This window comes from Equus quagga, unplaced genomic scaffold, assembly GCF_021613505.1.
Source record: "Equus quagga isolate Etosha38 unplaced genomic scaffold, UCLA_HA_Equagga_1.0 210236_RagTag, whole genome shotgun sequence".
NCBI classification, from domain to species: Eukaryota; Metazoa; Chordata; class Mammalia; order Perissodactyla; family Equidae; genus Equus; species Equus quagga.
Genome location: NW_025799293.1, coordinates 1 through 11,045, shown reverse-complemented (window position 1 = coordinate 11,045; position 11,045 = coordinate 1). Strand labels below are relative to the sequence as shown.

The following is an 11,045-nucleotide window of genomic DNA, read 5'->3' as shown; positions in this document are numbered from 1 at the left end:
ATGCAGCCCAGTATTCACAAACTATGTAGTCCCCTCCCACAAGGCTAGGTCACAAAGTCATGCAGCTTCTGCCCTGCTCTCTTGGATCACGAGCTCTGGGGTAAGCAGGACGCCATGTAAGAAGCCTGAATACTCTGACAGCCTCCAGCAAAGCATGTGGAAAGGCTTCCAGTTCTACCTATCCCAGCTGAGGTGTCAGACATGTGGGTGAAGAAGCCATCCTGAACATCCAGACCCAGATGTCACCTGATTATAACTACATGAGAATCTCCAAGTGAAAACTGTCCAGTTGAGCCCAGTCAACCCATAGAATATGAGAAATAATTAACTGTTCAGTTTTAAACCACTAAGTTTTGGCATGGTTTGTTACACAGTAATAAACTGAACAGCACTCAAAATTAACAACTGGGAACACACTCTGGAAACTTAAGGAAGGTTCCAAGAAAACCTAATTTTATTTCTCAGGTATATAAGGCACTAATTGCTCTGTTAGAAAAAAAGAACAGAATATGTGCTTTTTCGCTAGACGAGATACTTACGTTGAAGGACCGTTTCTCCATTATGGTATCACTACGACAATTGGTAATATTGAATGGCAGCTTGGAAGGATCATTTTCTTTGAACCAAGATGGGACCAAACCCCATCGCATGGGAACAATGATACGCTCAGAAGAGTCTGTGCCCTGTCACAGAAAGACGTTAAGATCCAGTGAGGGGATCATAATGAAATTTAGAAAACCATATTTAGCACATGTATTACATTACTATTAGTATCGAAATACAAACAACGTTATTAAAAGGGAAAGATTTCACTTGAAAACAATTTTAATGATTTATCATAATATGATAACTTGAGTTCTTTAGCAAGCCTATTTATTAGAATGTAAGACATTCTGCTTGGGTAGAATGGGGGATACAAAGAGGTTTAGTTCCTGTAAGCTTTTAATTAGTGCCTACTATAGGAGAGACATAGTGCTAGGCCCTGAAGTTTACTTAGTCTCAGCTCTCAAAAACACTTATTACAGATAACCATAATACAATGAAGTATATGCTATGATCAAGGAATGCACAGGGTGCTATGGGGGCACATGGAAGAGTGCTTAACCTCAAAGGGCTTGCACTATTAACATGTGAAGCCACACAGACAGAAAAAGAGTAAGCAATAATATAAGATACAATAGGCTAAGGACCATATAAGAGGTACATACAGTGAGTGTCAAAAGAGCAGAGAGTGATCTGTGAGAGATGGAATGGAGATGTATCGGCTCCTTAGAAGGGGCAGAAGAGGTGGGGGTGTAGTCGGGTGGTTCTTGAATTGGATTCCACAAGAGGTACACTATTCAGACAGAGAACAGATGCGAGAGAAGACCAGAAATGGAATTAGATGAGCAAAGAGGCCATGTCAAGAATGTGCAGGAAGCGGTTTTGTACAAAAAAGTGTTACAGCAAGCCTGACGATGCAGCTTTTAGGAGGGCCTGCGTACAAGGTTTGTATTCAGTTAGCATCTGGGAACTTGGATTTAGAGTGTTCCTACCTTTTCCTAACTGATAAGGATGGTTTACTGTGCCTAGTCTGTCTGTGCAAAACATGAGGTTTATGCTGAACTGCTTTCCTTCTGGGAGTCTGGAATTTTGGTACTTGCTAGGCAGAGAGTGCTTATGTGACCAGCCCCCAGTAAAAACCTTGAGCCCTGAGTTTCTAATGAGTTTCCCTGGGCTGAAACACTACACACGTTACTACAGTTTTCTTTGCTGGAAAAGGAACATGATTAGTGTGTCCCCTCACAGGAAGGAGAGAACATAAGGAAGCCTATGCATGGATTTTTCCAGATTTCTACTTGTGTCTTTTCCCTTTGCTGATTCTACTATATATCCTTTCACTGTAATAAACCTTAGCCATGATATGTCTTACATGCTGAGTCCTAACAAATCTCTAAATGTGGGGGTAATCTTGGAAACCCCTGAAACAAGCCTGTTAAATTTTTTTGGGCAATTGACCCCTGACAATTTGATGAAATCTCTAGACTAAAATGCTCAGACACACTATTCTGCATGGTGCAGTACAATATGGGAAGAGACTATGAACACAGAGTGCATTCCAGGTGTACTACAATGGTTCAGGGGTAAAGATACAGTGGGTCTGGTGACAGCAGTGAGAATAAAAGACATCCAAAGATAGAAAAAAAATGTAATTGTGGTGGTGAATGGAAAAAGAAATAGGGATGATGACAAAGGGATAGGGAAGATGCCTCTAGATTGGGGGTTGCAAACTTTTCTGTAAAAGGTGACTTGTTAAGTATTGTAGACTTTGCAGCCCATACAGTCTCTGTTGTAACTATAACTGCTGTTATAGGGACAAAGCCATACACAATAGATAAATGAATGGATGTTGCTGTGTTCCATAAAATTTCATTTACAAAAATGGTCAGAGAGCCCTAGTTTTCTGACTCCTGCTCTAGATGATTCTAATCCCAGATGCCAAGTCTTCTCAGCTGAGGCCCCAGACTTCAACCAAGAAGCAAATGATACCCTCATTGCCTGGGCCTACTTCCTCACTGGTGAACATAATACAAAGGTTGTTTAAAATCATTAGAATAAAATCAAAGCAGAACCGTTTACTATGTCCAACAAGCACTCAGAGATTTGGAATTGAGCTTAGGAGAGAGGCAGTATGGTACAAAGAATAGGTCAGATAGTAACTATTTTTGGCTTTATGAGTCCATATAGTCTTTGTTGCAATGATTCAAGCAACTCAACTCTGCCACTATTGGCAGTGTGAAAGCAGCCAAAGAACTGAATATGCATGGCTATGTTCTAATAAAACTTTATTTATAAAAACAGGCAGTCGGGGGGCCAGCCGGTGGCATAGTGGTTAAGTGTGCACACTCTGCTTCGGCAGCCCGGGATTCGCGGCTTTGGATCCTGAGTACAGACATACACACTGCTCATCAAGCCATGCTGTGGTGGCACCCCACACAGCAGAATTAGAAGGACTTATAACTAGGATATACAATTATGTACTGAGGCTTTGAGGAGCAAAAAAAAGAGGAAGATTGGCAACAGATGTTGGCTCAGGGCCAATCATCCTCACCCCACCCCTTCGCCCCCAAAAAAAAGCATGTCTAAAATTTGGTCTGAGGACCATAGTTTGCTAACCTCTGGCACAGAGGAAACAATAGGGCCTTTGTAAGAAGACCCAGACTCTGGTCCAAAAGTCCCTTCTCTGCTACTTAGGAGGTTGGACTAGTCTCACCTTCTTGGACCCTCAACTTTCCTTATCGGTAAAAATAGAGTGAACAACACCTACCCGGCAGGATCATTAATATGTGTGGCTTGAAATAAACACCCAAATTCTAGTTTAATATTTTTCTAAGGTTATGATTAGAAACAAATAGCAAAGATTTCTATATAAACGTGATTGTTAAAGCCAGGAGGATGGAAGTTTCTTCGAGAATAAGTCAAGCACAGGTACAAAAAGAAAAAAGGAGAAATGTGAAAGGTCCAAGAGAAAGTACTCAGGAAGATAAAAGTAGAATGAGAAAAGTCAAGAGGATGGAATTCCAAGAAAGGAAGGGATCATCAGGACCAGACCAGACTTGGAAGGGCTTCCCTTTTGTTTAAAGCTAATCCCTCCACTGTGCCCCTGATAAGATCCTGTCCTATTTCTTCCAAAATCGCCTTTATCAGCTTCATCACCCTTTACACACACACACTCCATTCTCCTTATTCTCGGCTGTTAGGTTCTACAAAGTCACTGCAAACACTGAATTAGTAAATTCTGAACTACTGCTCTTAGGGGAAATACAGAGTTAGGTTCCCACAAGACTATGGAGACAACATTTTCATCAACTGATCAATACATTACCTTACTTTATGTGTATTTCTATTTAAAGACACTGTATTCCATGTATATTGTTGATGCATTAACACTGAATTCATGACCAAGAGCACTATGTAACTCATGCATGAGTCAAGCTTATCTAACACGTGTATTTTCTCTGTAAGGCATCCTATAATGTTCTTTCACTTAGGAAGACTAGCCAGCACTTTAGCACTATGCTTGGGGACAATATTAAACAGTGAAATCACCAACAAAAAGCACAGAAATGCAAAAAACATACCACTAAATCAACAACAAAAAGGATAATTGTTTATAATATAAAAGCTGAAACAAGAAGGTAGAGCTTTGCCTTTTGCAGGTTCGGCTGGGAATGCGTATGTTGGATGATTCAAAATTTCCACCACTCTGTATGTTCATGAATGATTGAGAAAGCAATATGAGTATTATTTTTGGGGTTACAAAAAAATTTTAGGCAAATCTGCAAACATGAAATATATGAATAATGAGGAGTAACAGTGTGTGTGGGGGTGTGTGTGTGTATATATATACATGTATGTATTTTTCTCCCTTAAAGACAGAGGCAGGCTAGACATATTATATGCCAAGAGGCAAGAAAAAAAAGCAATTAATATATGCAGGATAACTAAGGAAAAGACTACCCAGAAGAAATGGTGGGGTAGAGATGTAAATCCTAATGTTAATCTCACCTGGGATGGAGGAAGAGAAAATGCGTGAAAACAGAGCTTTTGTAAATCCCCTCTCTCTTCCAGAATTAAATGTGCCTTCCAAGCAGGAAGGCCCATTGCCCAAAGCATAAATGGGAATAAGAGAGATAACATTACATAATGGCCAACTAAATGATCTCTCATCAGAAATTTGCAAGACAATAATACTCCAAATTTGAGGTTCTCAATACGGGGCAATTTTGACACCCAACCCCTGCAACCCCCCAAGTGAAGACTTGGGGAGAAAAAGAAGGAGTGTGCTACTGGCATTTAGCGGGTAGATTTGACAACACCAGAAGACATTTTTGGTTGTTATGACCTGGGGGCTGCTACTAGCATCTAGTAGGTAGAGACCAGAGAGGCTGCTAAACATTCTACAATGTGCTGGACAGCTTCTCACAGTAAAGAATTATTCCACCCAAAACGTCAATGGTGCCAAGGTTGAGAAATCCTACTCTTACAAAATCCACTAATCACGTTTAACTTGGGTGTGTTCACTGGAAAATTGTAAGCCAAATCCAAATGTGAGGCTGCCCCTACTGGGAACAATGAATAGAAAGTGACTGAGACACCAAAATACTGAAACTATTGCTCAGTATTAGTCATCTTTCCCTCTACCCTTTTGTACTTGTGAGAACAGCTGGTAGTTCTGGGGTAGATAAATGAAAAAGGAAGTAAGCTGCAAATCAGTGGTTTCAAATGCAAATTTTGCAGTCTACACAAGTGCTGACCATTGATGACATGCACTAATAAACTACTGAAATAATCCTAACTTTGCCCTACAATTTACAGGTTTGAGAAAAATGAAACCTCAAATATTTATCAAAATTAGGAAACTCTAGCAATCTTAACAAAATTTATTAGAGATATGGAGTCAAAACACTCTATCAGCAAATTCACACCACTGACAGAAAAAGAGGGCTACTTTTGCTAGGGGTTCCACCTTCCCCATTTCTAGTTCCAGGAAGCATCTACTGGAGTGGGGACAGTTGTCTGGACTTCAGTCCCTGCTGTGTCTCTCATTGATAAGGTCACCCAGGACAAGTCACACGTTCTCTACACTTCTGTCTTTATATCACCTCAACAAAATTTTCTTCCAGCTAACTATTAATTCTATAATCCTAAAGAGGTGGTACAAAGAGAAATAAGGCTAAAAGAGAATAAAGGTCATACACTTAATCTTTCTCTCTTTTCATTTCAAATTATGCTTTCCTTTGAAATATGTTTTATTTCTTCCTTTCCCAGTCAAAGTTCCCATGGTATTTTCATTTCCCTCTCATTAAAATAACTTTTCTTTAGTTTCAATAGGAAAGTATGCATCCACTAAAAATGGCTCAAGAATAAATTATTTCATGTAAATGGCTTCATTCAGCCAAAAACATCACTGTTATTTGGTCTGTTTATGTCAAATATTGAGATCCCGGTAATGTAGAATCTTTTGACTACCATATTATCACAGGACTTCTGAAGAGTATGGAGCAGGGGTAAAATCAACCTTATAAAGTGATTTAAGCACTATAGATCAAAGAGAATAAAAATCCAGGATGAAAACAATCATGATTTTTTAAAGCATATAGGGCATTTAAAGTATTTAAGACATGGGGAAACAATTTCTGCAATAAACCATTTTTATTACATTGCATGCCTGCACCAACATACACTCTTCCAGGAGATAGACCAAAGAACCAAAATTGGATTATAAATTACTGGTCGCTCCAACACTACAGGTATAAATACTATAAACACAATGAATGCAGTTAAACTTCAGATAACCACAACAAATACATCTCTTTCTAGCTTCAGTAATAGACAAACACAAAGACTGAAAGCATAAGCAGGAGCAATAGAAACATCAAAGAAAGAGAAACACCAGAGGTAAGTTTTAGATTAGCTGGTCTTAATCCTGCCCTGGGCCTAGGGATTCTGATTCAGCTGGCTTAACCATACAAATCTTTGGGTTTGTTTTTTTCAAGATAGTCAAACGACGCTGATGATCTGGGAGGTTTGAAAGACGCTGTCTTAAAAAAAGTATTCAAATACAAGGCGCATACAAATTCAGTATGCTCTAAGACTAGCATGCCTTGTACAGAGAAGGCACTGAAATGGAGCCTGAAGAATACTGAATCATCTAAGATTAGAAGATACTGAGACAACTTCCCCTTTCCGTGATGCCCACACTGGTTCTCAACTGAGGGTCAGGAGATATCAGTAAGGACTGGTCTCTAAGGTCATCTCAGAAGCTGAGCACATACCAAACCAAACAGAAGTAGATGACCCTCCCAACGCCCCCAGAAGCTCGTATGGGGCAGACAGACTGGGTACCTTCTCAAAGTGCAGTCGAGACAGAAGCACCGGGCTGCTCGACCGAGGGCTCTTGTTGTACGACGGGCAATACTTGTCAGCGTCCCTCCACTCGGGGAGCCGCCGCTCGCCCTGCCGGTTCCGATAGGCACACGCTCTCGTGAGCACATCTCGAGGTAAGTGACACGATGTTCGCCCGCACATTCTTCAACGCCGCCTCTCGCCACCTTTAGGGCGCGACACAGTAGGAGAACGTTCGCCCATCTCAAATCTTACGTCTCATTCCTTTAGTCACAGCATTCTCCCAAGACGCCCCACGACTCTGCTTCAGAGCCCCCACTGTGCGTCTGTCACCGCCTAGTCTGCCCCAGCAAACGGGCCTCGGCCCGTCGCGCTCACCCCCAGGCCCGCGGGCCGGCCCGCGCGAGGCGCTGACCGAGCGGCAGGCGGCAAACACCTGCCTGAACGCGGGAGGCCCGGTTCCCGGGGGGCGCACCCGCCAGCCGGCGCCTCAGCCCAGAAAGGCAAAGGGGGTCTGCGGTCACTGCCCGAGCCGCCAGCTCCTTCTCCGGGCGGCTCCTTCGGCCTCACCGCCGCGCCCGCCCTCCTTTCCCCGCTCCGCCCTCCCGGGACTCAGGAGCCGCCTGCGCCGCCGAGCACCTGCGCGCCCCAGGACCGCAGCCCGGCCGTAGGTGCCGCCCCGTCTAGACGCTCGGCCCTGCCTGGGCGGCGGGGCTCCTCTCCGACTCCCCACCGCCGCGGCCCGTGATCGCCGCCCCCGCTCCCCGCGTCAGCCCCCTCACCGCCCGGCAAGGGGCCCCGACGTTGCCCTCCGCCCGCCCGCGTCGCCTCACCTCCACTTGAGCCCGGAGCCCGCTGCCTCCCGCGTCTCCTCACCTCGGCCCGGCCAGCCGCCCCGCGTCCCCTCCACCCTGGCCCCCCACCCTGCGTCGCCTCACCTCCACCTCGGCCTTGGCCACTCACCCCGCGTCGCCTCACCTCCACCTCGGCTCTAGCCCCCCACCCTGCGTCGCCACACCTCCACCTCGGCCTTGGCCACTCATCCCCAGTCGCCTCAACCTCACCCCGGGCAGCTCTTCCGCTCCGCCGCCGCCGGATTCTGGGACTCCGCAGGCCCGCGCCGGCGGCCTCAGGCCCCGCCCACAAGCAGCGGCTTGTTCCCGCGAGGTTCCCCGCGCCGCGGGCGGGGCTTTTTCTCCGCCGCCGTCAGGACAGGGAGGGAGGGCGTGGAGTGTGACTCCCGAAAGTGCCCCAGGAGGAGACTGTAGTTGCCTTTGGGGACTCCTGAATCCTAAGGTTCTCAGAGCCCCACTTTCCTCCATATTCGCTCGTGCCCGAGCGGGGTGAACTCCGCTCCTCGCTGCCAGGGCCGACCGCAGGAAGGGAGCTGGGGGTGCGGTGGAAGGATCTTGAAGGACCGGGCTCCCCAAGTCTCCAGGGGCCAGCAGAGACTAGATGCGTCCCGGGGAGCCTTAAGTGCCCTGCTCTGTATAGCGGGAATCATCACTAGGGCACCAGGTCGTTGTAGGGGTGATGTAAGAAAACGTTTTCTTTATCTCTGCTGCTAACTGCTCAGAGTTCAGGGGCAAACATGGAGAAACCATCAGGAAAACCTCCGTGAATCACACAAGTCACTCTCGAACTTCGGTGCGCGCCAGAATGAGATTTTCCAGGCCCCTCACCCTCCCCACAGCCCCAATCTGAATCTCTAAGGGGAGGCCTGGGTTTTTTTACACAGGCTTTACAGGTGTATTTCCGCCACAAAGTCGGTAAGGCCATCTGGCTTAAGTTTAAAAGAGCAGATGAGGTGGCCTCTGAACCTGCTCCCTGGGGACATGAACCAGGGCTTTCTGCATCTGCAGCCAACAGACAGTGCTCTCTAACGGCTGTTCTTCCCCTCAGTGTCGTCACTAAATTGGACTGAACTGGGAGCAGGCAAACCCCAGGGCGCACTGCACCGCAGACCTGATGACAGGGAATGCCCAGGCAATGGACACAAACCCTCTGGGGCCTCCATTCACCCTAGAAAGGAGGCTGATTGTGAGAATGCAAGAATAAGCATGTGAACTCAATGGCTGCTCTCATTCCCTGAGCAAGCCTGCACTGCTCCTTGTCCTGGGCATGGGGCTTGGACCGAGATGATTGGGAGAGGGGCCCTGCCTCATGGTAAGTACAGCAACCAAAAGGCTGTGGGTGCAAAGGGGATAGAGCAGGTGTTCCTCTTGGTGGTGGAGAGGCCTCGAAGGGGAAGGTGGAGTCTGCAGTCAATGTGAGTAAACTAAACATGAGTCTGCAGTTATTCAATAAATAGATGCTAATTTATTTATAGGGATAAGATAGTTTCTTTGGGGATAAATTCAAGAGGAGGTGCAAGCATTCTTTTAATTTGTGATGTCCTTTCCCTGGCAGGGCAAGTTCTAGGACAAGCTAAAATTATCCTGTATTTTAAGAAAAAAAAATAGAGTAGTCCTGGGGCAGGGGTTAATAATTTAAAAAATCCTCAGTGATTCCTTTTGAACTGTTTTTGAATACAGAGGCTTGGGAAGGAGTTTCCACTGGGTTCAGTTCTGCATGGTGTTGGGGCAAAGAGTAGGAGTAGTGCCTATTCAGACTGGCCTCTTAGACCACACATGCCAAGATGATGTCTACGGGCAGCTCCTCCGAACTTCTGGCTGTCACCTGCATTGTTACTGTGTCCAAAAGCAGCAGCTGGGAGTGCACCAGGATGTCATGACCTCCCCAGAACACACCTAGAAGAGAAGGGAGTAGTACAAGTGTGCAAAGCAGAAGAGAGCTACACAGCGAGGCTGAGGACGGTGTTTGCAGCAACTGATCAAGGCAGCTCTGGTGCAGTGAAATGGGAGTGGGCCTGGAACCAGGAGAGCTGGGCTGAAATCCCTGAGGCCTTGTGCAAGTCACTTTACCTCTCTGAGCTGCAGTATCCTCAACTACAAAGTGGAGGAGATAATACTAAAATTATTTCAAGATTCTGCCAAGCTCAATTGAATTAGTGGACATATAAGGCTTGTATGTGGCGTTACAGAGCTTCTCACACATTGACTGAATCTAAGAGCACAGATGAAGGGACAGCCCCACCATGACAAAACCGCAGAGCAGGTGTCTGCAAGACCCGGGGGACTGGGCTTGGGGGCTGTCAGCTGTGAGCAGGCCACTGTAGCAGAGCGCTGTAGCAGAGCGCTGTAGCAGAGCTTCCTCCAACCCTGTTTATAAACACAGCAAAAAGAAACTCCCCACTTCCTTTTGTTGGCTGTTTTAGGTGTGATAACTGTATTGCCCCCCCCCTTAAATGAAAGGTCATTATCTCTTAAAGAAACATACAAATACAGAAACATTTACATATAAAATGCTTTATCTGGAATTTTCTCTAAAATACTCAAAGTACTATTTTTCTCTTTATACCGTTTTTCTCCCACACTGACAAGATCATAAAATCCGATAATATACTGTATTGTCCAGGGTGTGGGAGGAAAGGCATACAATTCCTATGAAAGGCAACTGGAAATATTTATAAAAATGAGAAACGCACTTTGACCTGGTAATTCCTTGGGAAATTTATCCTATAGATATCCTCAGTGCACATGTGGAAAATAAAGTATGTGTATGTATATGTGTATGTCTGAGATTCTTCACTGTAGCCCTGTCTGTAAGAGGAAAAGACTGGAACAATCTGAACATTCATCAATAGTGCTGGTTCTAAGCTACAACAAGAATGAGGATTTGGTTTGGGATGATGAAAAAGTTCTGGAGATGGATGGTGGTGATGAGCACAATAGTGTGAATGTACTCAGTGCCACTGAACTGCATACCTACAAATGGTTAAACTGGTAAACTTTATGGATATTTTACCACAACTTACAAAAGAAAGAATGAAGAAACTCTATATACTGAGAGGGAAGATCTCCAAGATGCATAGTCAAGTGAAAAGCAAAGTGCACACCAATGTTTATACCATTTGTACATAAACATTTGAGTTAAAACAGAGAAATGTGTCTATATTAGCTTTCCTATCCATACAATCACTGGAAGGACACATCGGCATTGTTTGTAATCGTGACACACTGGTTGTCTGTGGAAGGGAACTGGATGACGGGCAGCAGGCCTGGGAGGGAGACATTTCACTGCAGGTCTTTTTTTAC

General features: G+C 45.2%; 1 protein-coding gene and 1 long non-coding RNA gene across 2 annotated transcripts; one reads left to right on the top strand and one right to left on the bottom strand.

The window, feature by feature from the left end:
- Positions 1-539: 539 nt before the first annotated feature.
- LOC124233702 (abasic site processing protein HMCES-like) lies at positions 540-7,934 on the bottom strand (the record flags this gene model as incomplete). Its single annotated transcript, XM_046650825.1, has 3 exons — positions 7,907-7,934; positions 6,889-7,094; positions 540-683 (listed from the first exon to the last, which is right to left on the bottom strand). Coding segments are annotated over exons 2-3 (327 nt in total), but the record flags the coding sequence as incomplete, so codon positions are not given.
- A 171-nt stretch (positions 7,935-8,105) lies between these two features.
- Positions 8,106-10,743, top strand: LOC124233704 (uncharacterized). The gene is made up of 3 exons (XR_006887124.1): positions 8,106-8,184; positions 8,791-9,054; positions 9,423-10,743. It is a non-coding gene; the product is annotated as an uncharacterized LOC124233704 (long non-coding RNA).
- Positions 10,744-11,045: the final 302 nt, after the last annotated feature.